This window comes from Anticarsia gemmatalis, chromosome 21 (genome assembly GCF_050436995.1).
Source record: "Anticarsia gemmatalis isolate Benzon Research Colony breed Stoneville strain chromosome 21, ilAntGemm2 primary, whole genome shotgun sequence".
NCBI lineage: Eukaryota > Metazoa > Arthropoda > Insecta > Lepidoptera > Erebidae > Anticarsia > Anticarsia gemmatalis.
The window spans coordinates 8,614,204-8,632,550 of record NC_134765.1 but is presented as its reverse complement, the minus strand read 5'-3'; the positions used below and the strand labels follow the sequence as shown (position 1 = coordinate 8,632,550).

Genomic DNA, 18,347 nt, shown 5'->3' with positions numbered 1-18,347 from the left:
TTTGCGACTTTGGTTGTGCAAAAATGACTTGGGAACATTTTATTTTTTGTCGTATTATAGATGCGTTCCAACCATGGACTGCCATGGAGTTCATAAACGGAAACTTATTGTATGTGATTAGTTATACCATTTTTTATAAATATTACGATTTTTTTAGTAGTTATACAGATACTTTGTAGTAAAGTGGAAATATTCCTTTATTTGCGTGCAATAAAGCTTAAATGATATTATTTTTTATAACTTTGCATGCCGAAAAATGTCAATACTTAGTTCCTGAAACGCGCTTGCGCTATTTGACATTTGCAAAACAACAATTCTGTGATCGATTATTTATTATTCTGATTAATTTCTGTGAACAGCACTGAATAATTAAGGGCTTATTAGCTATTTTAATTTCGAACAATGTTTAAGGTAAGCATTAACGGTGATATTCATGTCAAATACCTATGTTTTATGTCATGCCGAAAGTATTGTAAACATAACCTATAACCAACCTTTTTTCAGGGTATGGTGAGTTTGGTTACTGGTGGAGCCTCAGGACTTGGTCGAGCAACAGTAGAAAGATTAGTTAAAAATGGCGGTAAAGTGGTTATCTTAGACATACAGGGAACAAAGGTTAAGAAAGTGGCCAGTGAACTCGGCAGTAACGTTATCGCATCACCCGGCTGTGTAAGTTTTATTGATGCAGTTGTATAATAATCTAACTTGCCTATTTGAAAGATACGGCAGCAAATTTAATTACTGCTTTAATTGGAATCTTATAGAATTCCATGGAAAATGGTCTAACCTCATACTAGCATTTTCCTCTGAAATTGTAAGAGACATAATATATTTACACTTGTGTAGTATTAGTAACTAAGTATAATGTGTTTTCAGGTAACATCAGAAGCAGATGTAAAGAAAGCACTAGACATAGTGAGAGACAAGTTCGGTCGGCTGGATACACTAGTAAACTGTGCGGGACAGTCAAAAGCATACCAAGTGTATAATTTTAACAAAGACATAGCATGCCAGTTGGATAATTTCAGTGAAATTGTAATGGTAAGTGAATCTTTACTAAATAACTTTTATAAAATAACTAGTGGCCCCCTTCCCGCTTTGTCCAGATTAAGAAGTTTAAAAAAAATAAGCATACATAGGGACAGGCAGGGGAAAGCAACTTTCTTTCGTACTATTAGTAAAATAGGTCAGAGGAGTGAAGAAGATAAGTGTTTGCCATACCATTACTAATGCAAGCAGATGTGCTGTTCACAAGTAACAAATTATCTCTGCATCACCCTAAGGTAGGCCTGGGACAAATACAAAATTGCACAAAAACACTATAAGAAGCGCATCAGATTTCGAAGAACGGAATCTTGGCACAACTTCTGTAGCAACATAGACTCGAAAGCAGACGGCACCTACACAAATAACGACAAAGAAACGTGTGAAATACTGCTGGAAACACATTTTCCAGGCTGTCTGATGACATCAGGCCTTGACTGGTCAGACGAGCACCACAACACACCAACAACCCTAGACTGGGAAATCGCCAACAAAATAGTAACCGCGGATAGGATGGCATGGGCCATAGAAAGCTTCCAGCCATTCAAATCAGCGGGGCTAGACATGATTTTCCCGGCGCTACTACAATGGCAAAAAGACGAGACGATAAAACACCTATTACCAATCTACAGAGCCTGTATAGCTTTCAAATACATACCCAAATTGTGGAGAGAAGCAAAGGTAGTTTTCCTCCCCAAACCAGGTAAGGAGGACTACACTCATGCCAAAGCTTTCAGGCCAATCAGTCTTACATCATTCCTTTTAAAAACACTGGAAAGACTTGTAGACATATACCTAAGGGATGGAGTACTAAAGAACAACCCACTACATCCCCAACAACATGCGTATAGAAAAGGCAAATCAACAGAGTCGGCACTGCACAAGGTTGTGCACAAAATAGAATCGGCCTTTACAAACAAAGCCTCAACACTAGCCTCCTTCATAGACATAGAAGGAGCCTTTGACAAAACCATGCACAACAGCATTAAACATGCCCTACAAAGACTTAAAGTAGAACCAGTCCTAACTGGATGGATCACTGAACTAGTCAGCAAAAGGGCGGTACAGATAGTGGCAAACACCACAATAAGAGCAAAAGTGGTCAGAGGATGCCCCCAGGGAGGCGTCCTTTCACCGCTTCTATGGAACATAGTAGTTGATAGCCTCCTAACTAGTCTAAACAAAAAAGGGTACACTACTATTGGATATGCAGATGACCTAGCAATACTGATAAATGGGACAGCTGAAAACGTACTATGCAAAATAATGCGCTCAGCTTTTCAGATTATAGAAAACTGGTGTGAAGAACACCAACTATCAGTAAACCCCAAAAAAACAGAACTTATCCTTTTCACCAACAAAAGGAAGTTACCGGACCTCGAACTACCAAAACTATTTAACACCAAACTCACCCTGTCAACTCAAGTGAAATATCTGGGCATGGTTCTTGACAACAAGTTGAATTGGGCGAGTCATATTGAAGCAAAAACTAGGAAGGCCTGCATAGCGTTCGGCCAGTGTAGAAGAATGGTTGGTAACAAATGGGGTCTCAACCCAAACATAACACTCTGGCTATACACATCAGTTATCAGACCTTCTATCACCTACGGAGCAGTTGTATGGTGGCCCAGAACACAACTGACAACGGTAAAAACAAAACTCCAGAGCACACAACGCCTAGCATGTGTAGCCACCACTGGATGCATGAAAACCACTCCATCAAATGCACTTGAGTACCTCCTAAACCTCAGGCCCTTAGATTTGGTTATACAGGAGGAGGCACAAGCGGCTGCCTTAAGACTAAAAGCAAACGGGCTATGGCAGCAGAACCCAGAAACAACACACACCAAAATTCTGCAATGTATCTTGAAGGAAATACCACTTCTCGATGCACCTACAGATAAAACGCCATGTCACCACGTTTTTGACAGAAGATACAATATCCAACTCAAAGAGGAATCTAAAGATGACTCTGGCATCAACGAAGTTAGGATATACACTGACGGATCCAAAACCGCATTTGGTACAGGAGCCGGCGTCTTCTCGAACGATCTAAATATCAAAATATCAGCCACCCTAGACAAACTAAATACAATCTTCCAAGCAGAATGTATAGGAATCACTAAGGCAGCACAAGCAGTCGCAGCCAGAGATGTCAGAGACTTTAAAATAAAAATTGTCTCGGACAGTGCATCCATGCTACAAGCCTTACAAAATAACGTTATAACATCTGCCCTTGTTCTGGAATGCCATAATGCGCTCCAGGCTATTGCACGTACGAACACAGTTACCCTGCAATGGATCAAAGGGCACAGCAATTCAATGGGAAACGATGCAGCTGATGAACTAGCTAAAAGGGGATCAAATGGAACAGTACTTGGACCGGAACCACTACTGCCTATCCCCCAAGCACAAATCAAATCTTGGCTGAACAGAAACACCGAAGCGAAACACCTAAAAGAATGGAACAACAGCAAAGGTTGCAGGCAAACTAAGGCTGCAGTTCCGGTGGCACCTAAGAATCTTACCCGCAACCTTATCAGTCTAAAAAGGGACAAAATACGCAAGGTAATAGGAATCCTAACCGGCCATTGTCCCCTAAACAAACATCTATGTACAATAGGCGTGACGGACAGCCCTCTGTGCAGAGGATGCATGGAGGCAGAGGAAACACCACAACATGTACTAGTGGAATGCAACAGCGTGGCGGACCAACGAGCGCGAACAAAAATATTGACAACAACACTCCAGGAAGCCTGCAGCAACTTGAAAAAGCTACTGAAGTTCTGGGAAGAACTAGGATGGCTGGAGTGAGGGCGAATCAACGCAACAATGAGAGAGGGTAGATACACGCACAAAGGCCCATTTAAGAGGCTAAGTGCGGAAAAAGCCCAGGAAACCTAACCTAACCTAACCCTAAGGTAGACTGGCAGAAAATGCCCCTGGCATTAAGTCCGCCTTTATACAAAGTTGTATAATAAGTTTAAAATAAATAAATATTTGCATGTTATTGATTCCTTGTATATTAGTAAAAGTGCTTTTATGATTATATTTCAAATCAATCTCTTACCCAAAAAAATAGCCATACAAGTTAGTATCATCAACATCTTAGAGAATTTTACTTTTTCAGATAAACACAGTAGGCACATTCAACACAATTCGTCTATCAGCTGGTTTAATTGGTAAGAACAAACCAGATGAAAACGGCCAAAGAGGAGTGATAGTTAACACAGCATCTACCGCAGCATATGAAGGTGACATCGGTCAGGCAGCTTATGCAGCTTCTACTGCTGGTATTGTGGGCATGACGTTACCTATTGCAAGGGATTTAGCATCACAAGGGATTAGAGTTATCACAATTGCACCAGGTGAGTGTATTTAAAGATAATAATATGTTATATTAGGTAGCTTCTTAGTATATACCTTAAATGCTCTCAACATGCTTTAGTCAAGATAGGGGTTTTTTGTATAGAAATGCGTCTGATTCGGTGGGTAACACAATTTGTACAGTAAATGTGCTGCCCTCAACTAAACATTAAGTGCCTTGCTGGGTGTTGGGTCTCATGCACAGTGCTGAGTTAAGGTAGTTAGTTTTTTCAATACATATTAAATGTACGAATCGATACCTTACGCTTTTCTCGTTGATATATGTCTACGTTTTCGTTTTCTTGATGTTTGAGCCGTGGACTAATAATGGCTTGTATATTTTATTGTTGCTGAAGTATATCACATGCGCCAATTGCACACTGCTGCCTACGTCATAGTAGACTGATGGTATTTTTCTTGCGATAGACGAGTCAATATATTCCATTGTTTTTAGGAATATTCAACACACCTCTAGTCCAATACTTACCAGAGAAGATGCTAGAATTTATTCAACGTATGACGCCGTTCCCCTCAAGACTGGGCAAGCCAGAAGAGTTCGCGATGTTAGTCACAAGTATAGTGGAGAACCCGATGTTGAATGGTGAAGTGATACGGTTAGATGGAGCGCAGAGATGGTTCCCGTTGTAGTGTAGATTGTTATTTAATTGTTAATAAATGTATAGGTATAGTTAATTTTGTTTTATTTTTTTTGAGCTTCCTTTTTTGTTTGGAGTACAATGTCCCTCACGGTATTTAGTAGGATGTGTGTTTTTATAGATTTTATAGTTAACTAAGCGTGTTTTTGCTTCGAGCGTACACGTACGCGCCCGTATACGTACGAACGTGTTCTGAAATATAAGAGTTTACAAAAATGAGTACATATTCTATAACTATGGCTACTGTAATCAATGTTTGTAAATAGTAAGTAGTTATGAGATAACCACCCTTTGTATAACTGAGACATATTTGTAAATTCTTTCTTCGGAATCTATTTGAAAAACCAAAATATGTAGGTATAGGTATGTTTAGATCAACACAATCGCTACTCACAATATTTGTCGAATTTAACAAGGAACTACTCTTGTAATAATATCAACAACCCTTTTCAAAATTTTTCTTTCTATTTATTGGTTGCGTGTTATGTGTAATTCTTTCAGATTGTGGTATCCTCAATTTCTCAGCGAGAAACAAGCGATTAAGGACGGGGTGCGTCCTGGCTTTAAAATTAGTTCGATACCTAGTTTAAAGCTCTGACGTACCCTTGTTCTTGATTGTTATTACTTCTAGAAGAGAGAAGAATTGTTTTTATGTGTTGTGTATTCTTGTGATGTTCTTCCCAGTTTAAATAGACTAAACAAAGCGTTACAAAGGAGCTGCAATTTATCAGTGGTATAACGAGAGTGTGGTCACTGGTCATGCCTATTAAGAATTAAGAAGTTAACAATAATTTCCTTTGGCCGTTTGGAGACCGTTTCCGAAAGCTTAAAGCTCAGCTGAAAGACATCAAAGAAGATTAAGTAAGTTTTTATGATTAAGTTAAATAAGTTAAGTATTTTTATGTGGCATTTTCTATTTGCTATATTGTTAATTGTAATTTAAATATAAACGATTGTAAATATCACCCAGTTTTACGTTACGTAGTGGAAACCTTACCAGCAAATTATCTTTTCTTTTTATTTCGTCTTATTGAGCGTGCGAAGTTAATGTGTCTATTTTAATCTAACTTATTTATTGTCTACGCGTTGTTAATCAGTTTTCCTGCGAAATAAATTAGAATGTAATTGAATCAGTGATTCACAAATTTAAGGTCGGTTGCGTGGTAATAATATACAACCTGCCAATGGTTTCGAAAACCGCGGCATCCAAACGTATGATTATCTGCAAACCTATTGTTTAGTACAAATGAAATAAAACAATCCTATCGGAAATATAATCGAATGCTAGATTACAAGCTAGGCTTAATGGAGATATTAAATAGCAATTTACAATGTTTACCGTTAACGCGTTTATACATCGTGATTGTTGTTCGGGAAATTATGTAAATTGTTCATTCTCAAATTATTTTGTATCTCAATACATTTTTAAACGTAGGTAGGTACTCTGTGTTTGCTGTGTATATTATGCAGCGAATAGATTTCTCTGCTCTGCTTTATCTTTTTCAAAAAGAGTGTCCTATTGTTGCAAAAGAGTGCCGTGTAATTATCGTCAAATTGAACTTTAACTTATATTGCAATTTATCGGAAAATAATAAATTCTTGGTAAAAATAATACTAAACATTAACAAACTTCACTTCGTATTTATTTGTTCTCGCACAATTATTTTCTTTCCTGCCAACACGATGCCAACCTTTTGATTTATCAGCATTCAAGAAACCGAGTTATGCGAGCTTCCGTTATTTAAAAAGGGCGCCATGGACATGTTTCGAGGCGGACACCATTCGTTATCGCCTCACACGAAACGGGTTCCGCAAACAACCAGACAATACCAGCGCGGGCAATAACTTAATAAATGATTACATATTTATTTCAATCGTTCGGTTTGTTTTCTGAACGAAGCCGGTTGTTTATCATTGTATTTATTGCTTCATACGCTGTCAAAGTGACAGTTGGCGTGGCGGGCCGCGCATGCGCCGTGGGGTGCCGACGCGCGGGAAATTCATGCGTAGGGATGTGATCGAAATCGAAACTATCGGATCGATATTGGAAACGGATGGCCATAAATAAAACGGTCTATCGTAAAATAATGTAATGATAAGTAAATAAAGGTTGATTATTTCCTGAAATGAATAGTACTGATATTTTTTATTGAAATAGTTTCCGTTATAAACATGACATTTATCTAGATAAGAAATAGTAATATCCAATAAGCTAGCGTCTAGCCGTGGTTAAGAATATAAATGACATACATTTATGAATGTCTGTAAGTAGCAGTTATCAGCACGCTCTAATATTCTGTTACGGACGAAAGCTAAGTATAGTTCTGCCATCCTATTTAATGTATCCTGTTTAATTTAATTAAAATTTTACATGTAATTGTATTCTTGTAACTCCAATGTCTAGATCGTACTAGTGTTTAGATCTTTGTGTATAAACCGTGAACCCACTCCAAACCCGAGTGAGTACATTCTGTCAATTTAGGCCCAGTTTATCAAATAATTTTACACTGTTTTTCTTACATTTTTTTGTTTGATTTGACCCCCCGTCTTAAACCATCTCAGCAAAGTTTCTTCAAATCAATTCAGTTTGTGCATGGAAGAGTTGAAGACATACCCCAATTACTTACGTTTTCACAAACTTTCGCACCTAATATTAGGTTAAAAATGTTTTTTTTATTTATTTTTCTTATTATAGTGAATGTTCTAACATTTCTGCTCTCTTTAACCGACTTAAAAATGGAGGGATTCTCAATTATTTGGATGGATCGTTTTTAAGATTATCTGCTGTAATATTTCTAGCAATCCTTAAGATATTTACGATTTACATTCATACACTTACGGTATTCATGTTTACCCAATAGTAAATCGATGTAAGACAATAACGTTTTATAGTAACCATTGTGTCGGGTACGTATAAATTGAACGGGGAATTCAAACGCAGCCGTTACCAAATAGTATCTGTTTACGATAAAGGTCTATGGCCAATGATACGTAACACTTGTTACAGTATTACTAATGTCTAAGCGATCTTTTATTTTTACTTGATCAAGATTATTAAATTAACTGACATCATTTTAATTTTTGTAATATGTACTTACCTATACTTATTTAAACTTTTATAATACCTATTATAGAAGTTATATAGTACCTATATTATATAGTTAAGTTATGTATATTTTGCTTAATGTGTAGCCAAAACTATTGGTTTTGCTTTTTTTATTTAATCACAGCGGCTTGCAGCTAAAATCAGACCCATAAAGTTATTTGGCGCGTGCTTGGTAAGTTAACTAAGGTTCGGCCGATCTAGGAGAAACTCAAGAGCTAAGGTACACCAAAATCATCACTAACACACGAATATAAGAACAGTCTAACCTGCTAGTAGCACACGAAAAAGCTGTTTTTTATATTTTCACGGAGAGTTAAACCTAAACTTTTCACATGTCACAAAAACATTTCACACTGCACAAACCGCATCAGTGGTCAAAGGGCGTCTCCAGAAACAGAAGAATGGACCCCAACCATAGAAATACCTTAAGAAATATCAAAGCATTGGAACAAGTACCAATAAAATGTATGTAAAACTCAAAACGGGTACTGCGATCGTAAAAACCTTCTTTGAAATTAGCTTTTTATTCCTTTTATTTTGAGATGTGTTTTATTTATTACTTGTGTGAACATGGACTTTTCGGTTTGTTTTAGGCCTTAACTTTAGTATAATTTAGTGCTTTTGAATACTAAATTACTTCTCATTAGGGGTTCTTTGTATACTTGACAGCTACGTTTTGTTTATTTTTAAGTTTTTGCAAAGTTGCTAGTCAGAGACTGCTGTAGAGGTGAAAAAAAAAAAAACAAATGACAATGGGCAAAATGGTACAACTCTCTAATAACAACAAGATGTCCTTATGTTGTTGAATAATTGTTTTTAATTAAAAACACAAGTAAGTATTATGTCAACATTGTGCCTTTTGGAGATGTAAGACCCTAAAGTTCCGAAAAAATAGAATATATTTTACCTTAGCCTTTTTTCCAAACTATGTTAGAGTCGGCTTTCAGTCTCACTAGATGCAGCTGAATACCAGGGTTATACATGAAGCAACTGGGATAAAACACGATACCCTACCTAACTCCGAAAAAAAATTTTTTTTCGTAATTTATTTCCTAATAAATTGTTTATTTTCTTAAACTCAATCTCTCTCTCACTCAACAAAATCTCAAATCAATAGTTTATAATTATGTTTTTTCTGCAGAGTTATCCCTTTATTTTAATCTTAGATCTGAATTATTTTTTATTTAGGTACAATTTTACCCATTCAATTCCATTGTTGTAATACTAATTCAAAGACTAACGGTTCATCACTGATCATCAGTTTAGATCTCCTCGATATTTCTATTAATTTCTAAAACAGTTACTGAAAATAGATTAGAAATGACTGGCTGATGAATCTATCCCCGCCTTATACAATACAATATAAGCTAGCAATATTTTCACATCCGGGAAAGGACCTCCATGGATAGTTATTGGATAATTATAAAGCGGTGTCTTGCAATTGATTTAAACTAAGTTTCACTAATTAGTAATATAGGTACTTTATTAATTGCGTTTCTAGATGTCCATTAAATAATAATTGCCAATAGCATGGAAATTGAAATAAATACTACTTCTTTAGTGTTTTATGGATAAAGTAGTACTTATAGTTCCTGGATTTAAGCCACTGCACAATGTTTTAGTAAATCGGCTTAGCAGTAGATGCGTAAACGGTACTTTAGATCGACAGAGTTACTTTCACGTTCATGTTAAAAGTATTTTAGTGCCAATTAGGAAGTACTAATACTATCTAACATACCTTATTTACTTGATATCCGTAAAAGTCACGTATTATATCTATGGTACATTTTCGATACAAAAACTAGGGACTGTATTTTCATAAAATGTGGTACCTACACTGATGATATAACCTAAATCGACACATAGGAATCTTTTATAAATAATTTTATTTTACGCGGACAATTTTGTGGGCAGTGCAAATCTTACTAAGATTATAAATGAGAAAGTTTGGATGCATGTTGGGTTCACTAAATTTTATCCAAACTATAATCTCATATTACAAATTGAGATGCAAGCATTTGCATTTGTACCGCATTATATTTATCCAGCTTCATTTTACTCCCTATTAATTACACAGAGATGTCACGGAGACACTCACGTATACAACATAATTGTACCAATTTGTATCAATCATTGTTGCAATGAAAACATTACGAAGATTCGTAACTAGTATTTATGTATATGTATAATTTTAGGTTGTACCAGCATCGATCATTTCACGACTGTCATTGGATTGCAACAATGTTACATACAGATACATTCAGATGAAGTTAATCAAAATGTTATTGATTTTTCATCACTAGCTGTTAACCATGGCTTTGCTTGCTCTCGGGAAATAAATTGCCTATTCTAGTTGAAAAGTTAGGTAGTCTGGAGACCTTGTGTAAAAAACTGGGGCTGTCTACACCTAAACTACAAAATACAATTTAAAAAAATGGTTTGTTGATTAGGTACCGAGAACCCCCTGATCTTTCGAGCCCCGTTTCGCCTTACCGCCAAGCCATACCGTAGCAACGCCACTGCTTCTTCAAGATATGACCCAGCGAAAATAATAAAAAGATAACCCAAAACTGTCCTACTGCTGGGCAAGGATCTTGTCCTGGAATAAGGCAAGAGTCTGGAGTTCACAATCTACCATGCTTACTCTCCTTTCCTCAGCCTATTTGAGTGTTCCACTGCTAAGCAACGGTCTTCTTCCCGGCCTCTTCCCCTTTTACCTCCAGCTTCCTATAGGCAGCAAGCTCCGACCAGCTTACATCTAAATAAGGTTTTTTCTTGAAATTAGCGGTAGTGATATGCATTTAGATGTGGCAAAGCCTCTAGATGCATACCATACCACTCCGCGGGGTTACTGTAAGTCGGTTTAGTCGTTTAGTCGGTCCAACTGACAGACAGTTTATTTTTCTATATGATGTTATTATGAATTGTCATTTTATTTGTCCGGCGGCTTCTTTGGCATACAATGTATAAAATACTTGGCTTTGTGACCAGAGGCAGGGCTATTTGGAAGACGTAGCCATCAAATGGTTATTGAATTGCTGTTTTTTTCGAAATGTAACAATGTATGCAAATCTCCCGTCAGATAGACAAAGTCGAAAAGCTTTTTCAAAAATATCATTTTAAGGAACCTTGGTTATGAAATCTACGTTCATTTTTTTGTCCAAGACGTTAAAGATTCTACGATTGAAAATACTAATGAAAAAAATGTGACTTATTTCTGGCCACAATTTTACTGTAAATATACTAAGTAATCATTTATGCTATAGACTTTCTATTTGTCGAATTTAACCGGAACTCATCCAGTAGTTTACCTATAAAGATTCAAACACCATACATACAAACTTTCACATTACAAACATCAAGTAGGACAAGGAAGACTGGAATACGCGTGTGTGGCGTCACATGTCAAAGCTAGTATTATAACTTATAAGACTATTCAATAATAAATATTATAACGTATTGTTGTGGTTTCACACTTTTTAGGTCATACGGGTTGTTTTATATAGAATTTTACGATGTAATTCCTTTTGTATTCTGCTACCGTATATTTTATTGTTATGTACGCGAATTATGACGTTTATACAATGATATTTATGGTTATTTATTTTATGTGTACTATTGTGAACTCGTTTTCTGTATGGTTGTTTTTTTTCAAGATTTTCAGTTTTAATGTTTTAGAGTTTCAAAGTATGGTGAAAGAGAACTAAATAACAACGTGTGTTTCCTCTTGCTTGGGTTTCAAGGGGTAATTAGTGTAAAGTAGCAAAAGATATATGTCATTGTACAAATACTTCTCTGCTACCTACTAAATTAAAGCTTATAAAATCATTCGAAACTGCGAACAGACAAATTATGGTTAAAAAATAAACTTATTTTACTTTTAACTCATCAGTGTATGTCCAAAGCGTAAACGCCATCAATTAGTATTAAAAATGAAGTAACCAATATCTCAATGCAGCACACGTACAGTTAATTACCACAATTAACTAAGATAAAGATCAGCCTCATCAGCTATGACAATCGTCTCCGTTTTCGTACGTCAATTATGTCATCATAAAATAGCTTGAACGGCAACATTGTCTCAAGTTTGAAAGGGCAGAAGGATCCGCATTCTGAAAATCCCAGCCTTAGGGATGTTAATTTTGTACACGATACTCTATCGATGGTTTAAGAGAAGACGGATTAGTCTAGCAAATTAGAAGGGGGCCCTGGCACGCACGATGTATAGAGTTCAATTAATAATTCCACGTATGTCCAAAATATAGTAGCAGACCTTTCACAACAGGCAGATGTTGCAATGAAAAATTTTGTAAGCCTCCGCCGCCCGCCCGCCGTGCTTGTAGGGCACTCAACTTAGTTGTTAGATTATTAAAGGTGATCTGTGAATACGAAGTTGAGCAAAGGATCTTTTTTTCTAAATTTATTTGGTTGCAGAAAAGTTTAACCCAAAAGCTGTTTTATGTTATAAGTGACGGTTATATGCTGAAAATGTAAGCAAAGCACCTATTTTTCTACTTTTTTGGTTGCATGAAAGTTTAATCCCCTATTTTGTAGAAAACCTCTAGTTTCGCCTTTTAACTGAAATATCGATATTTATCATCTAGATGTTTGCATCCCTAGTGATTCATATAATGAGCTAGTCCAAGAGTACGCAGCAATATGTTAGAATGGTGGTAATTGAAGTACAAGCGCAATTAGTTACAATTAGATCTAAATGAGCCTCTAAGAAGAGGCGCTGTGTGTGGCACTCACGTTAGATGTATACGTTCAGTCGTATGGAGTAGATTCTACATGTATAGTTACCATTGCTGGGATATACTAGACTAAAAGATCGTCATCCTAAAAAAATAAGTGGAATCCGTTATTTTCATTAAAAATTAATTACGACGTAACTTAGTACTTAAATAAGTAATAGTCCGGTCAAATTAGACCAAAAAATCAGTAAACCCACGTTTATTAAGTAAAGCTCCAGATATTTCATCATTTTCAATATCATTGTATGAAAAAAATTTATCTACTATATTTTCGATATTAATTATTAAATCAGCATCCATGATGTCATCGATTTCAACTTCTTTTAATATTATAATTGCTAAAGCAAGTTGAAGTAGTGTATGAGTGTATTATGACGCTCGCAATTTTTTGCATCGTTATATCTCAGAAGCGGTGGCTTTTAGGGAAAAAATTATTGATACCTTTTTTATAGGAAATTCCCTGATCTACAAATTATGTCTGGGGTAATTTTGCGATAAAACTTACCGTTTTCAAGAAAATCGCGAAAAACTCATTTTTTGGACCTTATTACCCCGCTAAAATTTTTTCCTTACATGGGATCGGTTGGGACTTTTAAGAAATGTTTATAATTATAATTTAAACAATTTTAAGAATTTTCAGCTTCCCCTGAATTTGTCGTGGGTCAAATGTCTAAATTGACCGGAGTATAAGTAATCTATTGTTTAAGTAAGTGCTTAAGAACTTCAAAAAACTATTATGAAAGGAGTTTTATGCCTTGGTGAGGGTTAAGAAACACGCTGAACGATGATGGTCTAGGGATTTAACTAGTAGCAGAAAACAGTATGAGTAGGTACAAATACTTAATAGTAGGTAATTAATTATTATTAGTAATTAAATTATTAACATATTTTTTAACATTTAATAATGTACTAAGCCTAGAGTTCATTAATCTATAAACATCTTCATTCAATCAGTTCAACAAACCGTAACCAATAAGTTCAATACCAAATAAAAAGTAATAAATATTCTTGCATCTTGACATTCCAAGCAATGCACTCGATCCAAATCTTTTTTTTTCACCGTTCGGAAGGTCTAAAGGATAAAATCCTATGTCACACATGATTGATAGCTTCTCTAAATGTAATACAATGACGAAAATACAAACTTAAAGAAAAATCAACCCTATGGCGTAAACAATAAGAGTGAATGATTGGTGTAAGTGAGTAGTGTTCAAGAATGTATTCCTTTAAATTTTTCTGTGTTTGATACAGATTGAGATAAGATAAGGCACCGAAGGCTGTATTTGTTAGTAGCGGTACACTGTCGGACTGTTCATCATGTACAAACTGTCACATTGTTATTTTTTAAGTCTCGCCGGCCGCGGCCCTTTGACAGAGTTAAGAAGATAACTGCCGTGTACTAGATATTATGTGTCTCTTTTTATGTAATCCTAATTCTTTTTCCTAAATACTTATGTGCAAACACACAAATATTTATAAAAGAGGACAAACGTTGGTACCAATTTCAATAATAATCATGAAGAAATTATTGTAAAAATGTTTTTGTCAGTGAAAATACATGAGACAAGACCAAATATAAAACCTGAAGGGTAAAAACGGCACCCTATTACTAAGATTTTTACTAAGACTGCTGTAGCTACATTAATTAGCACATGAACCGTGATAGTTAGTTAACATTTTTTGAGATGAAGTGTTTCTCTTGCCGCTAAAAGTAACAATAAAATCTAATAACAAATATGTATTTAAGGAGGGATCTATAAAATTGACGTATTTATATGGTCGTAACATAACAGGACAGTTGTCCGGCTCGTACGGTATTATTCTAATTTTATTATATTCCTGTCCAAATATGTATATCGATATTCAGCTGCATCTGGTGAGACTGGAAGCCGAGTCTAACATAGTTTGAAAAAAAGGCTCAGCTAATATATAATTGAAGTAATTATTCACAGTGAAATCAAATGAGGTAGTTAACTAAAAGCTTTCCAACAAAGCCTGCGGTATTTATGCCATAACTTACGCCACTGATGACTCAGTGTTGTTGCGATACTAATTATATTGTGACTATCTATCATCTTGTAATAACTTAGTCATAGACTTGACACTTATTTTAGTATGAATATCTGAAACTAATTTGTGTTGATGTTTCTTATATAATTTGGTAATTTAAGTGATTGTTTCACTATTGCTCTACATACGCCAGGCTAGATTCCCGTTGGGTATAACCTCAATGTGATCTAAATTTTAACGCTGAAGGCATTTAAGAAAGAAAGAAAAGCGAATCTATTACTATAATTTTACACAATTGTAAGGTGTTATGCATAATTAGATAATTACAGAGGTATTTTGTAAAGTAGAGATTTCAAAAATAAAATTTTTTAAATATAGATTTTACACTAGCCTTAGCCGTGCCGTCGTCCGGGTAAATTGATTTCCCGGGACAAAAATAATCTTATATGTTAAATACATATTTTGTATCAGGTTGCAGTCTGTGCACCGAATTGGATTAAAAATCCGTTTAGTAATTTTGCTGACCCAGTTAAAACCATCCAAACACTTTAACATCTAAAGTCTCGCATTTATATAACATATTATAGTGGTATTAAAAGCAAAGATTAACTGTTATCAACAAGTACAGGAGACAAGCTAACAACTAAGCTTTCAATTCAAGTAGGCAGTACATTTCTCAATGTGAAAATTATGATATTTCCGTAATAAGTGGGTAGTTGTCGAGTGGTTGGTGTGACGAAACAATTCTTCCGTGTTATTATATCTGCCATATTTGGTACCCTGATTGACGATTGTACAAGATTTAGTTTGTAGGGAGTTTATTTGATTTCTGTTCACGCTTTGTATTGTAGTGACGACAATTTGAAGTAACTATTAAATTGGTCTAATGTTTGAGAAATAAATAGAGATTATAATGTGTTGATTATTGATTTATTGAAGCGATGAATAGGGAAATTCTGCCATTTACAAACTACACGATTTTATTACTATTACGAATAATTCATCAGGGAGTTATGTCCTTATCCTCTTAAACATATGTTCAGTCACTATCATTCAAGATTATAGTAATCACTATCATTAAAGATTTTTGAACTAAAACATGAACGGAACTCCTCCAGAAGCAATCATCTTTAAACGATTTTTAACCAACCACAAAAAGTGAGATCTAAGTTTGTTATCTCATTTTTTTAAAGGGGAGTTAGAAAAATATACTTACTTAAACTAGATAAAATATCTAAATTGCCCTTATACCTATAATCCCTATACATCTAGTAACAAAGATTCAAGCTCACATATCCAACAAATTGAATAAGTAGGTCCTAATAATGTTGTAGTGGCCATTGTGGACTGTTGAACAAAACAATGTGAGTTATCTGGCGTATAAATAGCTCTCAGTGGGTCATTGCATGGCGCCATACGGGGCTAGGCACTGAGGATACACGGTCGAGAAGAATAGACAACATTTCTTATGGAACTCTCAATGAATTTTGTGTTTTTATTCAGTAACAGAGCGAGTCTTCAACCCACACTTTGCCAGCGTGGTGGATGCAAGGCCTAACCCCTCCCTTATTACGGGAAAAGACCCTTGCCCAGCAGTGGGACAGTAATGAGTTAAATTTATTAATCTAACAGGGTGAGTAAGCCTGTTATAACTATAGGTGTAGGCAGAGGTGTATAAAATACAACGTTCTATATGGAACTATACATGATTGTCGTATGTTCAACATCTTACTACTTCGAGCTAATGTGAATAAAAATCTCAATAGCACTTCGACGCGAAAGAATAAATAATTCATGCAGCAATTTCAAATCATGGAATGGATTATCTAAGTCTGTATGATTCTTTATTTAACAATAAATTTCCTTCTTCGACGTAAACAGCAGTGTTAGTTAATTTTCTTTCCGAATTTGAACAAATAATCGCAATCGATATCACAAATCAAACAAAACGTAGCACTAACTAACCTCACAAAATGCCTGGTTGGAAGTTTGAAAGCTGTTAAAAGTTATCAGTTCTATCTGTCCGTGTGTCGAGCACAAGTTGCATTGTTATAAACCACGCCGACCAGTTATGCAACTAAACAATTGCATAAGACAAAAGCTCAGCGGGCGAGCCTTTTTATTTGTACAGAGAAAGTAAAACGTTTGACTTGTTTATTTGATCCTTGAGGCACGATGATGGCTGGGAACACCCGGGAATTTATTGTTTATAATACATTGTTATATAAATAGAAAGGGTTGTAGAGTTTATTAAGTACTTAGACAAATTACGACAGAACGAGAGATGATTGGACTGGCTGCAGCGAGTTTGTCTGACGCGGTGACGGACACAAAGTTCAACTATATCTGAAATGACTATTTATGATTAGTTTTTTAATATATTTTTGTTCCGCATAGAAATCGAATCTACGAACTTTATGAACAACAGTAATCGAGTTAACGTCTATCACCTCAATACGACACTGTGGTCTGAAATGCGGTAGCGGTGTAATCCTCTGAAAACTCCCACTTGACGTACTAGTCTGGTTGTATTCTGTCATTGTGATTGATTTGATTGTAATGACAATCTTTTGTATACAGGAAAAGTCTTAGTTAAAGCACTACATGCATAAAGCAGTTGCTTTCCACGTCTGTCCCTATGTATGTCAGTATGCATGTATGATTAGATCTTTAATAGTCCTCAACGTATTTTGATGCGGTTCTTTTTCAATAGACAGGGTGATTCAAGAGGTTTTGTATGTAAAAGTTGTTAAGGTTTTTCGTAAAATAACAGTTTAAACTGTGCGAAGCCGGGGCGGGTAGTACAATTATATAGATCTCTACCTGAATATGACGCTCATAGGTGTCTACCGATTTATGCACAGAGACGGCCCTTCCAAGGATAGTTTACCTACCGATGAGTGCAACTGACAATAAGCGCCGCACTTAACTCAGTAAATACTTAAACCATCAGTAATTACCTTCGCTAAACAAATTGCAGAACTTGAACAAAGACAGTTTGGGTAATGGCTGGATAATGGATGGTGGGTGACGAACTTTTGTCGTGTTGTCTTAGAATCTAATTGTGGGACAAAGGACAAAAGAATTGGAGTTCTGATTGTAGTTTTATGGTCGATATGAAAGATGTTGTGATTGGTTTTATTTTACTTAATGCCATATATTGAACGGCAATACAAAAGACGCGTATTAATTCAGTATATTTTATGCAGAGGATATTTAGGGGTTTGACATCTTCCCGCTAATTTGGGATTAAAAGACACTTGCAAAGTGTGTGTACATATAAATAATGGATGAGGAGACTTCATATTCTTCTTAGAAAGATGGTAAATTCCTGCTTACTTCCTTAGAATTAAAGAAGTGATACGATCCTTTGGCTTCTAAAAGATGTGCAGTTTCTATTTATTAGGTATA

General features: G+C 35.6%; 1 protein-coding gene across 1 annotated transcript; it reads left to right on the top strand.

The window, feature by feature from the left end:
- Positions 1-279: 279 nt before the first annotated feature.
- On the top strand, positions 280-5,103 carry LOC142982151 (3-hydroxyacyl-CoA dehydrogenase type-2-like). The gene is made up of 5 exons (XM_076128508.1): positions 280-411; positions 505-669; positions 877-1,041; positions 4,175-4,412; positions 4,865-5,103. Exons 1-5 carry the CDS (start codon positions 403-405, stop codon positions 5,056-5,058), a joined length of 771 nt encoding a protein of 256 aa, XP_075984623.1. The 5' UTR covers positions 280-402; the 3' UTR covers positions 5,059-5,103.
- The last annotated feature ends 13,244 nt before the right edge of the window (positions 5,104-18,347 follow it).

Coding starts and splice junctions, on each gene's coding strand:
- LOC142982151 (XM_076128508.1), top strand. Junction 670..876: donor TTATCGCATCACCCGGCTGT/GTAAGTTTTATT, acceptor ATGTGTTTTCAG/GTAACATCAGAAGCAGATGT. Junction 4,413..4,864: donor AGTTATCACAATTGCACCAG/GTGAGTGTATTT, acceptor CATTGTTTTTAG/GAATATTCAACACACCTCTA.